Genomic DNA, 16,709 nt, shown 5'->3' with positions numbered 1-16,709 from the left:
ATGAGAGTAAAGGTACTTAAAGACACACAATAATTAATAAAGTTGTGTTATTATCTAATAATTGAGAAAATTCCTTCTCATGGTGGCTGCCTGTAGTTTTACATAGGCAGTGCTATTTCCCACTGGTAAATTCTGAGACAAGAAAAGCACATTGGTTTTGGACTCTGCTAGGAAGAGGTGATTCCAAGTGATAAGTGAAATAAATGCCAATTCTTGTTTATAGACCATGTTACATTTAGACATATGTTAATATTAAAAACCATGTGTATACTTGCACTCTGAGATACTGATGACTTCAATGAGTAATTTACTACGGCAAATAAACTCTCAGAATGACAAGAATTTTAATTCTCTGAAAAGTTAATCAATCATAAAAGAGGATGAACAATAGCATCGGAAAACCCTTAGCTGGATTCAGATGTTGCAGTTATTGCACATGCATATATCCTAAAATATAATCATACCGTACCTATCTGAATACTTTTTTTTTGTATCTGTTAACTTCCTTAGGGGAGTTAAAGATAATTCATATTACTGACATATGTTTCAGTGGTTATACAGTTTGATTATGATTCTTAGTTAAGATTTCATGCTAGCAGTATTAAACCCCCCAAAAGTGTGATCTTATATGCAACTTCATTTCAAACTATCAAGGAATTTATTAAGCATCCTAAAAAACCGGAACTTCTTTTTAGAAATATTAATGTAAGCTCTGTACCCTTGCTTCATCACACCAGTCATTATACTTCATGGATAATCTGCCTTCATTACTGTATATTTGTTTATACCTTTCTCAGTTTCCTGAATGAAAGGTATAATGATGGTATAACAATTCAGATTTTAAGAAGTAATTGTTTTAAACTCAAAGTCATTATTTTTTATTTCATTTTATAGCTATTTGATACATTATATATAAATATGCAAGATAGATATTTAGGTATTAATCCACATGAACTATATTACTAAATTTCTATGCAGAGCTAGAAACCAGTCTAACAAGCAAAATAGGAGACAAATGTAAAATCAGGAATGTAAAAACAAAGGTTATAAAGAATCAGTAAAATACATTTTATAAGCTTTTAAAAATGCAAATGCTTGAACTTTTTATGGAAAAATTTTCTTGGGCTGTGAAACGACGATTTTTTATGAATTCAGGATACTTAATGACATTTTATGTGCTACTTGCTTGCTGTGTCTTGTTGGCTAAATACCATTACTAATGTAGTGAAATAAGCCCAGGGTTAAGACTTCTTAGCTTTTATTCTGACTCTAAGGCTGACATACATTTTTTGGCCTTTGGCTGGTTTAACCTTTCTGTCTGTTTTGCTTTATGGATGAATAAAGGATAGGACTCAAGAACTGGCTATGAAGAGTAATTATCACTTGCTATACATACTGCTTTCATAATTCAGGATTTCCTGTATGTTGTGTGCCCTGGAATTCAGGATTTCAGAAATAAAACATCAGAACTTCAAATGAAGGCAATTGTTATGCAGGAGTTAAAGATGAAGGTAATATTTCTTTGGGCAAAACAGATTTTTAATTACAAGGGTAAAAAACCTCTGGTAATTCAAATCCTTGCAAAGGTAACATATTTTTCTTCCTTGATTCTTTCTTTTCTGGCAGCTTCTGCTGAGGAATAATCTTCTATCTGACCTGACATTTTCTTCGTTATTTGAACTGTGATTCTTAATCTCAGCATTTCTGTTTTTAAACAAAGAAATGATTGCCTACAAGTGGGTAGAAATTCATGAAAAAGACTTTGCTCATTAATTATTTATAAGCTTCTCTTGTGATTTATATTTTTTTTAATTGGAAACTTTCAACTTGTTTTGGTTATTGCTGACATGTGATAAGGATAACTGAAAAGCTTCCCATCCTGTTTGACAAGGATATATTATGAAATTTAGGAGTACATTAATTTGCTAAGAGTTTCTACAGGATCCACAACAGGAAATGTTTCTGTATTTATACTGAAGGAAATCAGCTTTCATGACTCTTGGTTTTATTCAGCAATGTAAAGGCATTTAAAACAGCATTTCCAGCTTTTGTGGTAGATCGTTATTTTGTGAAACAGCTTTCAGAATGAGAAAGACAAAGGTAGAACAGGTTAGAAGAGACTTTTCAGGCAATTTGCACAGGACTTACTGAAATATGGGAAGCGTTCTCAGACTTGCCATCAATTTGCAGTCTCCAGCTTAGATTTTTCACTACTTGTGTTTGGCCCATCTTCTTTGCCTGGACTTGTTCTCTGAATACCCTTGGTCACAGGATTGCTGTCACTCAGTGTGGCGCATTAGCTCTTCAGGAGCCTTCACAGTAGGTGATAGAGGGAATGAGAATGAAGAGCTAAGACCTGTCAGTGACAATTGATTGCTAGGTGACCGATAAAGTGCTGAAGAAAAACATTCACTCTTTAAAAGGGAATGTGACCAGAAGCCAAATTAGAGAAAGTCAAGCTGCAGGACACCATAATGTAATATGTCTGTGCACCCTTTGCTCTGTCTCTGGACTGAACCTCTCAATGAGTTTCCAATAGCTTGTGAATGCTAAACTGTGAGATAGGATAGATGTGTCTTTGAGCATGCGCGTACTTGTGCAGTGATTATACTGGTGTAAGCATTTTTATATTGGCTTAACTGCATCACTACTAGGGTTATTTGTACCATTTCCGTCAGAAAGTGGTACAAGCTTTATATATATCCAAAGTCTTAGCATCATTAGGAGCTAGCCAGTATTGTCAAAATAGAGAGAAATGAAGGAAATCCATCTGTCCCATCTTGTACACAAGTGTTTTCTCTCATCCTTAAATATCTTTTAGTAGAAACTGTCTTCATGAGGTGTGAATAAGCACACTTATAAAATGTAGTGGAAATAGAAATTATGATGTGTAGTGAACGGAACTGAAACTAAGCATAGTCTCATATGGAAATCAGTGTGAGTAGGTAACAGTAATACTGGCAATCATAATACTGATGCGCTTTTTAGTAAGTTTGATTTACTCAGCTGATGTCGGTTGCAGGATTACTTTTGCCTTTATTCAACAAGAACATGTAGCTACCTGATATGCAATTAAAAATCTGTTGTATTAACTTTGTGAAATGCAACCCATTTAATGAAGTGGTAGTGTGTTATCACTTTTTTGTCAATTCTGTAATAAAACATGCAGAAGGAAACATTTTAATTCATGTTTTAGAGTAGTTTAGTTTTTTGTTGGCAGAAGACTCTAATCTTGGCCATGTAAGTAATCTATTCTGTGACAATTAATTAACAACAAGGATTAGTTGTTTATAATTCTGTTAAGCATAAATTTGAGTCATATATTTCTGGACCAGTTTTCTCTGTGTTGGCTAGTTTTCGTACTTTTCTGTTCGTGTGTGAAAGAACAGCTGCAGATTCAAGTTTTAAAATCCCGACACTCCTGTCATAGTATTCACATACATTATCTCACAAAACATGTGTTAATTCCCTCATATTTTTTCTTCCTCATTTTAACCTGAGCAGGGGGCTTTCAATACAATCTCTCTATTGTAAGTACTGAAATATAAGTTAAAAATAATGAAAGCACTACAGAAAGAAGGAACATCATATTCTGAATATTGTGCAAAGCATTTTATTGGTGCGTTTATTTGAAGGAGTTCCACTTTCTCCTGTCCTTTTGTTGTTGAACACAGAGAGATTTTTGACAGATATGAGCTACATTATACGAAGAGTATACTGACTTGAATAATTCAGAATTTCCAAAGGGAACTTGAGGGAATGGCATGTAGAAAAGTAGAGCCTGCCATCCTATCCTTAGCTATGTCAGCTTGTGCAAGAGAGCAGAGAGCCATAGAGCTGCCTCCTTGCTTCCTTTAATTAATATTTGGAGGTGACTGTCACTGCTCAGCACTTGCACTTGGAGAACTGAAAAACCAATAGCTGTATTTGTAGTCATAGCTGAGGGTACAAAAGAGCACAAAGACTATTTGTGTCTCCCTCTCAACAGCCCTGTATGGATAACATACCCTTCTGCTCTATAAAAATATGATTTACTTCCCTCATTGACTACTTTCCACCACTGTAACTACTTTAAGATATCAAATATCTTTATTGCTTTTCTTGACTTTAATAAGTATTAGCATGTGCTCTATGAACTGTCCTTTCCCATTTGTAAGGGATGAGGCATTGATCATGTGGTTCCTAGGTACTAAATGCTTTTTTCCCCAACACTTTTAAAGTTTCTAAGTCCAAATAACTCTTGCTCTTCAGTTCAGTCTGTTTGTTTCTCCAAGTAGCTCTACCAAGCTCCATTCCTACAAGCGCTAGCTCCTGGCACCCAGGCTGGCTAGTTGTAGGCTACCTCATCTGTATTGCACTACATTGCAGTTACCATCATAGGCACATTCTCAATGTTATATCATCTGTAAAGGAAGCCATGTGAGAATTTATAAATGTTGAAAAGGAATGATGTTGTAAGTCACATGAAGCAATCACAGGAAAAGTTTCTCAATTGCAGGACTTTAAATGGACCACAGATTTACTCTCTCTTTGTGTATGCTTCCCCACCTATTATGTGTTTCTAGTCCCAGGAATTATTCCATACAGAAACATTTTTGGAGCAATTGCTCTTTTCTCTTCGTTGTTCATCAGAGCTGCCAGGTCTCAGCCTGTTGCTGTAAAGTTGTGGCTAGACCAACACCAAGGTGTGTGTCCTCCGCATTTGGTATAAGTAGATGCTGTGGACAATCTGGCATCCAATATGCAAATTTTATGTTGGTATGCATTCAGGTGTTTGTCTCTCTTCGCTCTAGGTTGTGATGTTTTAGAACTACAGGTAATAGCTGTCATGCTACAAATACAGATGGAAGTGAATTGGTCCAGTTTTTAGCAGTAATGATTTTAGCTTTTAGATGACTTCTGGGAAGATTTTATTGTTTAAGACTGTGAAGCATTTATGCCTTTAATTATTTCACAGAGGATTTTTAGCCTGTGACAGAAAGTACAAACGTACATTTGCTCCTGAGAGTATGCATGTGGATGGGCTTTGTGAAACTCTTGCTATAGACCAGGGGATTGCAATTTTATTCCAAACTACTCTTAAGGCCCCACAAATGGATGATGCTCATGTGAAAAACAGATCAGTTTTCAGAACTGCAGACTTCATCTTTTCACAGGGGTACAGCAAATGCTTAGCTATCGCTGCCCACTCTACAATTCTGCATAAACAATTTTAACTATAAGATGTGTGGTTTATGTAAGGAAAAGTTTTGCCTCCTGTGAGCTCTCAGGTTAGTATTAATCAGTCTGTAGATTTTACTAAAGTGGAGGTAGCCGCTCCATTCAGCAGAGCTGAACAGGCACAATCACTTTGAGCAAGAAAGGAGAAAAGGTTAACATGGAACTGTTGGGTGAAATATAGTCTTTTCAAATTTGCCGTCTAGTTCAAGATCATCAGCTCCCAAAATCAGTGTCACAAATAGGGTCATGGGCTCAAAATTTAAATCTAAATTGGGTTGTGAATGCCCAGACATAGAGGCTTGAGTGGAAATTTTTGGCTCTGCTGAGCCAGCTCATCAAAGAAAACTTTAGCCGATATGCCTGTGGTTTATAAATCTCTGATCAAAATGTAAAACTTTTAGTGTAGAAGTGATACTTTATTAAGTTCCTGCACTTCCAAGCCACACCAAAACCCCAACAGAAATAGCAGAAATTAAGTGATGCCAGATGTTTTCGGAAAGGTGGGACAAATACGTGATGGAATTTCAGCTATAGTGGCCAAGGCAGCAGCCAAACAAATTAAGTTCCTGTATCTGCGTTACTCTACTCCATTAGGTACAGGAAGGCCATCTATGTGACAATAGCCCCAAAACAGCAGATGAGAGTAACAGTAAGATTTTAGCTCGAGTGCATGTTTAATTATATAACTTAGCTTTAATTATATAACATAGTAAGTTTTGCAGTCAGGGTAGTAATGAGTTGCTAATTCCCAATCAGCATAAGAGATTAGATTCCCAGCATATGTATTAACTAGCCTGTCTACTCAGTACTGACTGAAGTCTGCCACTATGACTCCCCTGGGAAATACTTCACTAAGCAAGATGTCCCAGTTGTTTAGATGAGAGTGGAATGTCTGATTTAGCCATGTCTTTTCTCCCAGCAAAATGTCCTGCATGGTGTGAGCTGGTAAGTAGGCATGTGATCTTTAAGCTGGAGATGTCTGTGCCCAATAACACGATTCCCTCAGTATGTAAATGAGTTCTCAAAAATACTTTGCATTTCTTCAAAGGAATATTTTTTCTAATGATATCAGCTGTCTGGCATTCTGCTTTAATAATTCATGCATTATTCTAGACATACTGTCAAAAAAGAAGGCTAAATCAGATAAATAACTGAGAACATGTGAACTGCCATAAACAATTGCTCTTGTTTGTTTCTCTGCAGAAAGAAAGGAAGTGAAGGTGGGAGAGTACAATGCTGTGGCTGACACACTGGAAATGAGCAACAACAGCATCAGGTTCCAAGGTAGGAGAGAAAACTGGAAAGAGGTGCAGGATTGACATGGATAGCTGTATGTAATTTATAAGACTGTGTGCTGTTAAAGAACTGATTTAGGATTTTTAATATCAAAAAGATATGACACAGTATGAAGAGAAAGAGAACTGAGCTGTGCTTTTAAAAAAATAGAAGAATTCTGAACAGAAAATCACAACATTTTGATACTGTGTACTTGTTTTTCATTCCAGTGACTAGGACAAATTCAAATTTATATGTGTATACAAATGTTTTCCTTTGTTCCACCAATCAATAATGTTCTAATTTGATCCCCATTTCCCACTCCCTCAGTTCATCACACCTGAGGGCTGCTCTCATGTGCTGTGTTTGCACAAACAAGGAGATGGCTGTTTGTCTTTGGGAGGTGTTTGTTAAGCAGTTAGAAAATAGGTTTCCAAATACCAAGAATAGCTTTAAGATGGCCTATGTGAAACAGGGTCAGAGAGGGTGTTGAGCCCAGCAGAACTCTCAAGGTCCCTGGCAGATGTATAGACTGTTCTGTTTTACCTTCTCGCCACTTTTTATCCCATGCTGCTCCAAAGTTAGCATGAGACTTCCTCTGCCTTCACAGCCGTTGAAGTGTGGGCATAACCACAACTTTCTGAGAATATGATCATGTCAGCCAGATGTCAGCTGAAATTATTTTTAAGGGTCTTTCGTGATAAATATAGGCATATACATTGTTTTTAAAGCTAATAATTAAGATTTGTGATAAGCTGCTCAGCCCTGGGTGGTCATCCTTGCAGTCCCACGGAAGGCTGATTTGAAAGGACAGGCTCAGGAGCTATAGGGCACGCACATTTCTTTCTGAAGGAAGACAGTGGTGCCAAAGGCCTTTTGCCATGCTCCTGTACCAAGGAAAAAATTAATAAGCAGATAAAATGGAGTGTGGGGAGTAGTGGATGCAGAGCTTTATTGCAGTCGTCAGAAAGTAATTCTTCTCATTAAACTGAGAAGCCTTTAATTAGTGGGAGCAGACTGTCAATCAAGCACATGGCTTTAAACATAGTTTCTAAGTTGAGACATCCAAGTCCACATCTGCAGGGATTTGCAAAGTGGGTCTGTCCCTGTAAAACCTTTGCTATCCATTTTTCCATGTTGTTCTACTCCGTAGAGTCCTGAGGGCACCAACAGCCCTGCCTCCCTCTGTCCTGGGCCTTCCCCCACCATGGTCACAGCCCAGGACACTATTTCAGCCCCCCAGGGCTGTTGGTCCCTGCCCCAGTGATGCCACACCAAGGCTTGTCTACAGCTGTGGTAGGTATCTAGACAGGCTGTTTGAATTTGCCCTTGTAATATTGGCATTATGCAGAGAAACAATACTCTCTGTTTTCTACTCATTGCTTTGTCACTTGTTTCAGGAAAGCATAACCTCCTGGTAAACTTTAAAGTCATAGTATGAATTTTAGTGTTTATTTACACTTTAAAATGAGTTAGCATGTATTTTATGGGGCTCTGCATTACGGTATTGCTGTATTATTTTTCCAAAGAAGTTGTTCACCTGTTCCAGAACCACAAACCTTCTTGTCAATCAATGTGACTAACACATGTCTGTCAAAGTCAATGATTTAGTCAGCTACTGATATGATTCACAGTTGCCAAATATGCTAAATAGAGATATAGTAGTTGAGAGGCAAATTTTCTTACAGAAACGCTACATCTTGCTGAGCTTTAGCCTTTTTGCTTATTGTAATTCTAGGGCTTGAGCCTCCAAAGGACAAAACAATTATACAGGAGGAGCTACGCAAGATCTCCCTGCCTCTCTACAGCATCCTCTCTGCCCTCACCATCCTAGGAATGATAATGGCCAGTGCTTTCTTGTTCTTTAACATCAAAAACAGAAATCAGAAGTAAGACACTCCTGTTACTTCTATCACTACTTCTTTTGTATTTAAATACCATGTTTGTAGAGTCTGCCATATATTTACATATATAAGTAAATTGGTAAAACTGTGGAAAAATGATATTTTAGAACTATTTAATTGAAATCACTGTGTAATATATTAACATTGAAACAGATTGCCTATGTCTTAAGACAAGTTCTTTTATACTACCTGGAAAGTGGATTTTTTTTAGTTTATGTTTGACTGTCTGCTAGTCACATTAACTGTAGCTAATTAATCCATCAGTAAAATAGGAGGTCTTTTGACTAAACATTCAAAAACCTGAAGCAGTGCTAGACTTTCTAAAACTGCAAATAGTTTTATAGTGCATGCCTATAGATTTCATAGAATTCTACAAGAAAGGTTATCTGTTTGCCTGGTTACAAAAATCTCTTCTTTATTGTTTTAATAGCCTAGCAGTAATCTTTTCCTCTTTAATGCACTATCACCTTTTGTCCATAGACTAATAAAGATGTCCAGTCCCTACATGAACAACCTTATTATCCTTGGAGGAATGCTTTCTTATGCATCTATTTTTCTTTTTGGTCTTGATGGATCCTTTGTCTCCGAAAAGACATTTGAGACACTTTGCACAGTAAGTAATTCCATATATTCTAGTTGAAGATAGTCTTGCAGGAAGCTCTGTGAGAAATGTGAATAGAAAAGTTCATTAGTTGGACGTCTCATTCCATTTAATCACTGATTCTCTTAGCTCTTCCCTGAGATATTTTTTTGGGTCCAAATTCTGAAACATGCACAAAGCTGTATTAGTAGGATTACTATTATTATTATTGAAAGCTTCAGGTGCATTGGGATTTGGCCTCAGACTAAAAGAGTAGATGTACTTTCTTGGATGAAATTATACGTATGAAGATGATTTATTAAAGGTTGTGTTTGTAGCATGACAACTAGTGATATCTGTGAAGCCTCTACATTTTCTTTATAGATTCCATATTACTTTAGACTTTGTGACAGCTGCTTCTCTGGTTTTTTTTGGTTGAATCTCCAAAGATTTCTACTATTTCTAGGCTACACTATACACTTATACAAGCCTAGATCCATGTAGAATATATTCTAGTTAAATCCAAACAATCTACTCTGAAACCAAATTAAACATGTCCACCTAGAAGCTTGTAATGTCTTAATAGCTTGCTGTAATAAGTAGCTTGGCTTACAAAGGCCATTTCAAAATATGAAAAGTACTTCACTGCAAGAATATTCCTTCCAAAGCCAATACAATCCTCATTTGAATGTATCAAGTATTTTCTCCTCAAAAAATTCTAAGACTATGCTTGGCCCATTGCCTCAGACATACTCAGGAGTTATCCTCACTATGGTTTTGGTACTTCTTCAAGTCTCTAGAAAGTTGCGCTTCACAGCACCTTTTTTTACAAGTCTGAATTTCTGATGTTAGCATTGGAGAAAGAGAAACTTTACTTCTAGAGAATAATTCAAAGCATGAAAGTTGGATGCCTAAACCTAGTTGGTGCAGACACATCCCAATATTTCAACTGAAATTCTTCGTACTGACTAGAACCAATATAGAAGTGAAATACCATATGATTTGTTCAGGTATACCATTTCAAAACACTAGAGAACACTTTAGTGTATGCCAATATGCACTAAAAGATATAGTATAGGTGAACTTATAGGATTTTCTATGCAAAGTCTTAGCTTCCTTAGTTGGGCCTGGACATAGCTGGCGTCAATCCCCATTCTTTTCTGACTTTCCATTGTAGAAGACTATAGTGGCAGGAGGTGCAAATTTTAGCTCCTGGTGTCTCCTCAGCCCTGAGGGTCTTGTATTCAGAGCTCCTGACTTCACTGCCAGGCTGTAGAGAGCTCCTGACTTCACTGCTAGGCTGTAGGCCATTGTATGGCTAGCCTACAACCCTCCTTTTGAAGCAGTCAAGCACTGCAGAACAGAAGGAAAGAAAGTGGGAACCAGAGGTACCTATCATGGAGCTGTTCTAGGGAACAGGTTTCCATCCAGATTTAGCTATGTAAAACTAAATTTAAGTCATCCTTTAAATGTGAAACAGTTCAGACTTTGAAAAATGAACTAACATCCAAAATCTTGTGCCTCTGAGCTAGAACATTTCTGCTATCTGATTTTTCTCTAATTTGCTTCTCAAAATGTAACCACTACTCTCATATTGTAAATGCATCAAAATTTAAGTGAGGGCTTCTTTGTTCTCTCTTATCTTATATACCTCTTTTTTTTTTTTTTTTTTTCCCCAGTTTCTATCTGTCACGTTATCTTAAGTCTGTCTTTCTGTCTGCCAAAGAGGGAAATACCTGAATGGGCACTTGAGTAAGCTAACTACTTTACTTAATTGACCAATAAAAGAAAGGAGCAGGGCAGAATACTGTGTTCTTAAACCCAAACTTTGATTAAGAAGTATTGCCATATGCCTTAAATGGAGATTTTTTTTATTTTTTTTTTTAACATAGTGAAATGTTATACCAACAGAGCAGAGTCTGGGAGATTTCTCCCCAGTCTTGGCTTTCCAGGTTTTCAGTCCAGTACAGAAGCATTTCTGATTGTGCTTTCCCTTTCCTGACTACTGATTTGTTTTATGAATCCCAGTTCTGTCAGTGGTTAGTATTACACTTACAAATGCAAGAAACCCTTGAGAATCAACCTACCAGGAAATTTTATTCTAACCTCCTGCTCATTAAAACAATTTTAATAAAATTTCTTCCTCCAGTTATAATTTTTTCAATGATGTAGCTTATGCTTCTCTTAGAAATCATATTTATATGGCGACCATTGACTGTGGCACTGCACTTTCCTTGTATCTAGAAAACTCTAAATTAATGCTGGGGAATTCATAAATATGGGAGACAAACCCACTTTTCTGTTTACTAACTCTCTGTCTCTCCTCCTTTCTCCCCAAAACATCCACTAAGTGCTGGGTACAACATATACATTTGGCTCCATGTCATGAACATCTATTATTAGCATATGGGCAACATTCATAAGGACTACTTACAGATACCAGGTCTTATAGGATCAGGCCAGTACAAATCTGTCTTGATCATTCATTTCCCTGGAAATGCATGATTTTGATTGCCCATTCTAACCATGTTAGAGATTAGTTTAAAACTCCCTTTTTATGCAAGACTGGCTTAGTCTTTAAAAGAACCAACTACAGTGGAGAGTTGTCATAAAAAGCAACCGAGCCAAAAACATGTGAGTATAACAACTACATCTTGGGCACAGAGAAGAGCCACGTAAATGAAGGGAAAGATGTTTTTTTAGGAAAATAAAAATTTTGATTCAGCTTTTGAAAACACAAGCAAAACTAAAAAGCTGTCATTAGTGTTATCCCCTCTCTAAGCCAAATAATCACCCTCCTTTTCTCTATTTCAAAAGCTATTAGATCTGACCGGTTGCAGTATAAACACAATAGCAAGTTTATTTAATTAGATATGTTATATATGGTCACTGTTTAATTTTCTGACAATTTTTTTTTTTTTTGCAACACTTACAGAAGGTCCATAAATACTCCTGAGTCAAACCACAAAATTCTGGAAAAATGGTTTCTGAATTGTAGGTATTACATTCTAAACTTATTGTCTGTGCTTCATGCTAAGTGTATAGCACAGTGTTTGTAGCATTTTTTGGAGGGTGAAGGGCTTTGCAGTTGCTGGTCTTTTTGAATTTTCTACACCTACATCTATATATGGCATATGTTACACGCTGTGTTTTGTAGCAACAGGAAAGGCAGATTTTTTCTTTTTTACTGATTTTTCATAGTTTTATGTCTGCCCCAGTAAGAGAACAACTAGGCGAGGTGGAACTCCATGGTCCACATTGTACCTTGCCTTGTGAAACCCTGAACCTGTGCAAGATGAAGATTCCAGGGTGGTATAAGAGTGGAGAGACATCCTGAAAACAACATCAAACAGAGACTGAGAGACTGCAGTGAGAAGCAGGGAGGAAAAGCCATGTGTGAGAGGTTGTGAAACAGGTTCCTAGGGATAGGGCAGGCTGCAGGGTGAGTGGGGTGCTGGGCAATGTGCTAAAACTCTGAACATCATGGCTGAGGGTAGCTCTGGAATCAAGGACTTGCCTTTAATGATAAAGGAGGCAGAGGGAGAAGATGTATGAACCTTCTGTCTATTTAGGTATTTATTTATTTATGTCTTGTCTTCCTTTATCATTTTGAGTTTTCTCTTTTTAACCATTCTTGTAGGGACTGACTGAAAGGAAATTGTCTGAGCAGTGCCTCAAAGCTGGTGCTGTCTTTGTGTACTCTGGGCAAGAGCCACTTGGACTAGACCCTGTGTGACCAAATAGCATCTAACCTTGATATTTGGTACATTTGAACAGCGGTTGATGATGTCCTCCGTATTCATACCCTTTATGCTCTTCAGGCATTGCCATAGGTTTTATAGGGTTTTTCGCCTCTTTGGACTTTATATTTACCTAATTCTTTTTCTCAAATTATTTAATTTTGGCCAGGAATTAAAAAAGCAGCAGATAGAGACTCAGCTCCCACTGAACTGCAAAAGGATTTGGACCTCTAATCCATTTCTTTGTCTCTCTAAACCATAGCCTTTGTTTGTGTTTTTAGTCTGGACTTTAAATTTTGTGTCTATTCTTTAGTTTGTTTGCTACTTGATTGTTTAGCTGTTAATTTTAATCTCCTTTTTCTGTATAATCAATCACTTCCATAATTGTCCTCACTGTCATTCAGTCTGAGACTGATCTCACTCCTATTTAATTCAAAGGCAATTCTGTTACTGAGTTTAACATGAGCCTGATCAGCTTCTATTTTAGTAAATGACATTTTTCTTGAAGGAAAAAAAAAAAAGGTAGAGACAAAAGTTGCAACACTGAATGGATCCTTGAAATAAAATTACTTCATATGCTGAGGCAAATGCTCCACAACCTTACCAGAGATTTATTAAGATAATATTTTTAGAAGATTTAGCCTCTCCTTCAGTAGGACAACAGACAGATTTTAAAGCCCCCTTATAGATTCAGGAGCAACTACAATATCTTTTACGCTACCCATGGATTAATTCTGAAAAATGATTTGAAATATATTAAGAAATCACTACAGGAGATCTCACAGCATGTGAAGAACCGCTGTACTTAATTTATGTGAAAACAGCAGGATTCAATTCTCTAATGTTATTGCCACTTACGTTTTACAAGAACTGTGCCAGTGCCACACAAATTCTGAAGAATGAGTTAAAAGTCATAAACACATGTCGAAAACTGTTTGATATAAATGAGAAAAGTATAATTCAAATGGATGAACTCATTCTTTGGTGCCTGCCTGTGCTCACGCTGGGGATATTGCCATGGTTAGTAGAAGCAGGATCAAACCCCAGCGAAAACTTGTTGAGATGACACATTTTTGCTCATCATAATTACCCTTTATGTTCCCAGTTTGCCAAGAATAATATAAGGCACTTAATTTTCAGCTCATGAGTAGTCCACAGAAATCAGCAGAATTGTCTACTTAAAGATAATTTTGGTCTCAGGGGCTAAACGCAGCACAGTTTGTTCTCGTGTTTGTCACTTTTAAGTGCCTAAGTCTAATACTAAGATGCCACCAAGCCACTCAGCACTAATGTTCAACTGCAGCCTAACCCTGTGGGCACCGCAGCTTCAAATCCAGTGCATGTGCAAAACTAGCTAATTATCGATATTCTCCAAAGGATTCAGTCTGAGCCTCATAAACTGAGCTGGAGAGTCCTATGAAAGAAAGATTTGATAGTTTTTATTTAAAATAAACCATTAAAATTAAGATCTTGAGATGGTAAAAATAGTGCTTAAAAGAATATTAAATTTTAGTGGTATCTCTGCAGGAACATAATCTAAACGTTTGCTAAATGAAGAAAAAATTGTTAAAGAACCAAGCTTTTTCACTATCCAATTCAAATAATTGCTATTAAAAAAAAAAAAAGTCATCTCTCCAGGTGACAAGAAGTTTGTAGCTTTTTATACAAGTTTTTATGGAAGTTCTTTGTACTGACATTTGTTTTTCTTTATTCTTCATTCCGTTGTGAGGTTTTTTCTGCAATTTTAAAATTGCAACAACAACAAAAAAAAAAAACGTGTAGCATATTCAGTTCAGAAGGGTAGCTTTGGGGCTTTTTTCTTGCAGTTTAACAGAGGAATAAAATACATCACTTTCTTAATCAACTGCATTTGAAAATTTTATTATTGTTTTCATAAGCCCAATACCCTCCCAGGCATACCTGGGAGTATGAGTTCATGACTGTGGTCTTCTGAATGAATATGCAGCGGTGGTCAAATCTGGGAAATTAAGGAAGCTTCTTTAAAAGTGGAACTTTTTAGCTGTCATCATTTCAGTCTGTTTTCCAAGATAACCTTTTTTTATAATTTAATATAGTTTTAATTGTATGAAAATAAATTATTTAAAAAACAAAATAAATGTTGTTGTTGATTATCTGAAAGTTAACAGTACCTAAAATAGTGGTTTTGTTTGTAAGCTTCATTCTTAAGAGTATATAAACAAGGAAAGACTTTTACTTCTTTGTTCAGGATGTTTCTGATGCTTTCACTGCTTCCTAATTTTCCCTTAATAACTCATTGTTCACAATTAGATGGCTTCTTTTATTAATAATGAGTTGTAATATCAAATAACTTTATAGGTCTGTTAGATATATAAATAGCAACCACTTCACCATTCACATAACGAGATGATGGGAAAGGTGCAGATAGATTTATGTGAAGATATCAAATAGCAGCGTTCAAAACATATGCTAGCCCGCTAAAGCTCAAGGTTGAGAGGAAATATGATTCAAATGGAAGTAACTTTATATAAAGCTGTTAAGCTATAAGTGCTTATTATATGATGGAAGAATAGTCTTACTTAGCACCTTATGGATAGATTTAAAGCAGGTGTTTTGTGGCAAATGGAAGTTGAAAAGAAAGGCTCCCACAAGATGTAAGGAGCATCTTGTTCATAAATACAGTGACTCTAGCTGAACCTTACAACATTTGTTTAAACACCTTACAACATTTGTTTAAACATTAGTATTTGAAAAAGGTAATTTTGTTTGTTTTAAATAAACATGATAACTGTTCTAAGTCTGGAAATGACTCAGAATGGTCTGTTTCTTTGTGGAGACACTTTCAGTGTTTGGTGGTCATCAACCATGTTGTCCGCTAATAAAAAAAAAATCATTATTTCTACCTTTTTCAGTTATCACAAGTAATGCACCTTATAAGAGCTTCTATTAAGTAATTTATTAAAAGCACAAATTCCAATCATGGGTGCATACACAGTATTTTCAAAAATAGACCCCAAACCAATATAGTGGAGGTAGTATAAGGAAAATAAAAATAGGAAGCTGCATTTTAGCACCTGCATAGACATAAATGATTGTTGTAAGCCAAACAGTATTATTTCCTTTGACACTTGTGAGAGGAGATATTCGATTAGTCAAGACGTCTTATTCAAAAAAAGAAGTAACCAACAAATATAAGCAGATAATTGAAGGGATATCCTAAATTCAGTGCAAGCATGAGGAATTTTGTAATGACCAAACCTTTTAAGTTAAGAAAAAGATAAACAGTAGCTATTTTTACAAATTATCCTTTTATAGGAGCACAGGAATACTTTCAGGTTTTGTGTCTAGTTTGGAGTAGGGATTTGAATGCAAGTTTTCCATCTCCTAAGGAGATGCCTTGCCTGCTTGTTTGGTAGGTACTGAGGGGAGAGTGATCTTCCTCAGCTTCTTCTGTTGAAATGCATCATTAAAAACTTCCAACATGGAGAATTGCTGACCTATTGTATAACATCATGGCCGTGCACTCCAATTATTGGTGTTATTTTTATCATGTTCTTTCAAATGAGTGGGATTTGTATGTGTAATACATTTAAGAATATGAATGGGCAGATATATTAATTTCAGAGGTTTTTGCTTTTTCTAAATTTTTCATTTTGCTGGATGCATTAATGAATTATAGCAGACAAATTTGAGGTCATTTTCTTCAAAATTAAAAATTTATTTTCATCTGAAACTTACTGTCTCATTCTTAGCAGCAGTGATCTCATTTTCACAAAATCTCCTGGTATGTTTAAACTAGAATGTTTCCAATATAGCCAATAGTTATATTATTCTAATTTGCACAATCCAGATCAGAAATACATAAAACTTTTTGAACCAAAAATGGTAGAAATAACATTTTTCTGAATATTGGGTTAGAAACATATTATGAGCATAATTAAATTTATTACTATTCCCAAGAGGCAATTACTGTTTCAGTGAGAACAAAACAGTGTCTTATTAGAGACATGA

At 36.1% G+C, this 16,709-nt stretch overlaps 1 protein-coding gene across 2 annotated transcripts in view; it reads left to right on the top strand.

The window, feature by feature from the left end:
- The window catches only part of GABBR2 (gamma-aminobutyric acid type B receptor subunit 2), a 455,930-nt gene that overhangs the window by 288,818 nt on the left and 150,403 nt on the right, over nt 1-16,709 (top strand). For both annotated transcript variants that reach the window (XM_030507941.1, XM_030507951.1), the window contains 3 exons: nt 6,424-6,504; nt 8,234-8,384; nt 8,880-9,012. In XM_030507941.1, the coding sequence (XP_030363801.1) occupies nt 6,424-6,504; nt 8,234-8,384; nt 8,880-9,012 (365 nt within the window). The remainder of the gene's footprint in view (nt 1-6,423; nt 6,505-8,233; nt 8,385-8,879; nt 9,013-16,709) is intronic.

This window comes from Strigops habroptila, chromosome 1 (genome assembly GCF_004027225.2).
Source record: "Strigops habroptila isolate Jane chromosome 1, bStrHab1.2.pri, whole genome shotgun sequence".
Classification (NCBI taxonomy): domain Eukaryota; kingdom Metazoa; phylum Chordata; class Aves; order Psittaciformes; family Psittacidae; genus Strigops; species Strigops habroptila.
The sequence above is the reverse complement of the archived record's forward strand: the minus strand, read 5'-3'. Positions and strand labels throughout refer to the sequence as shown.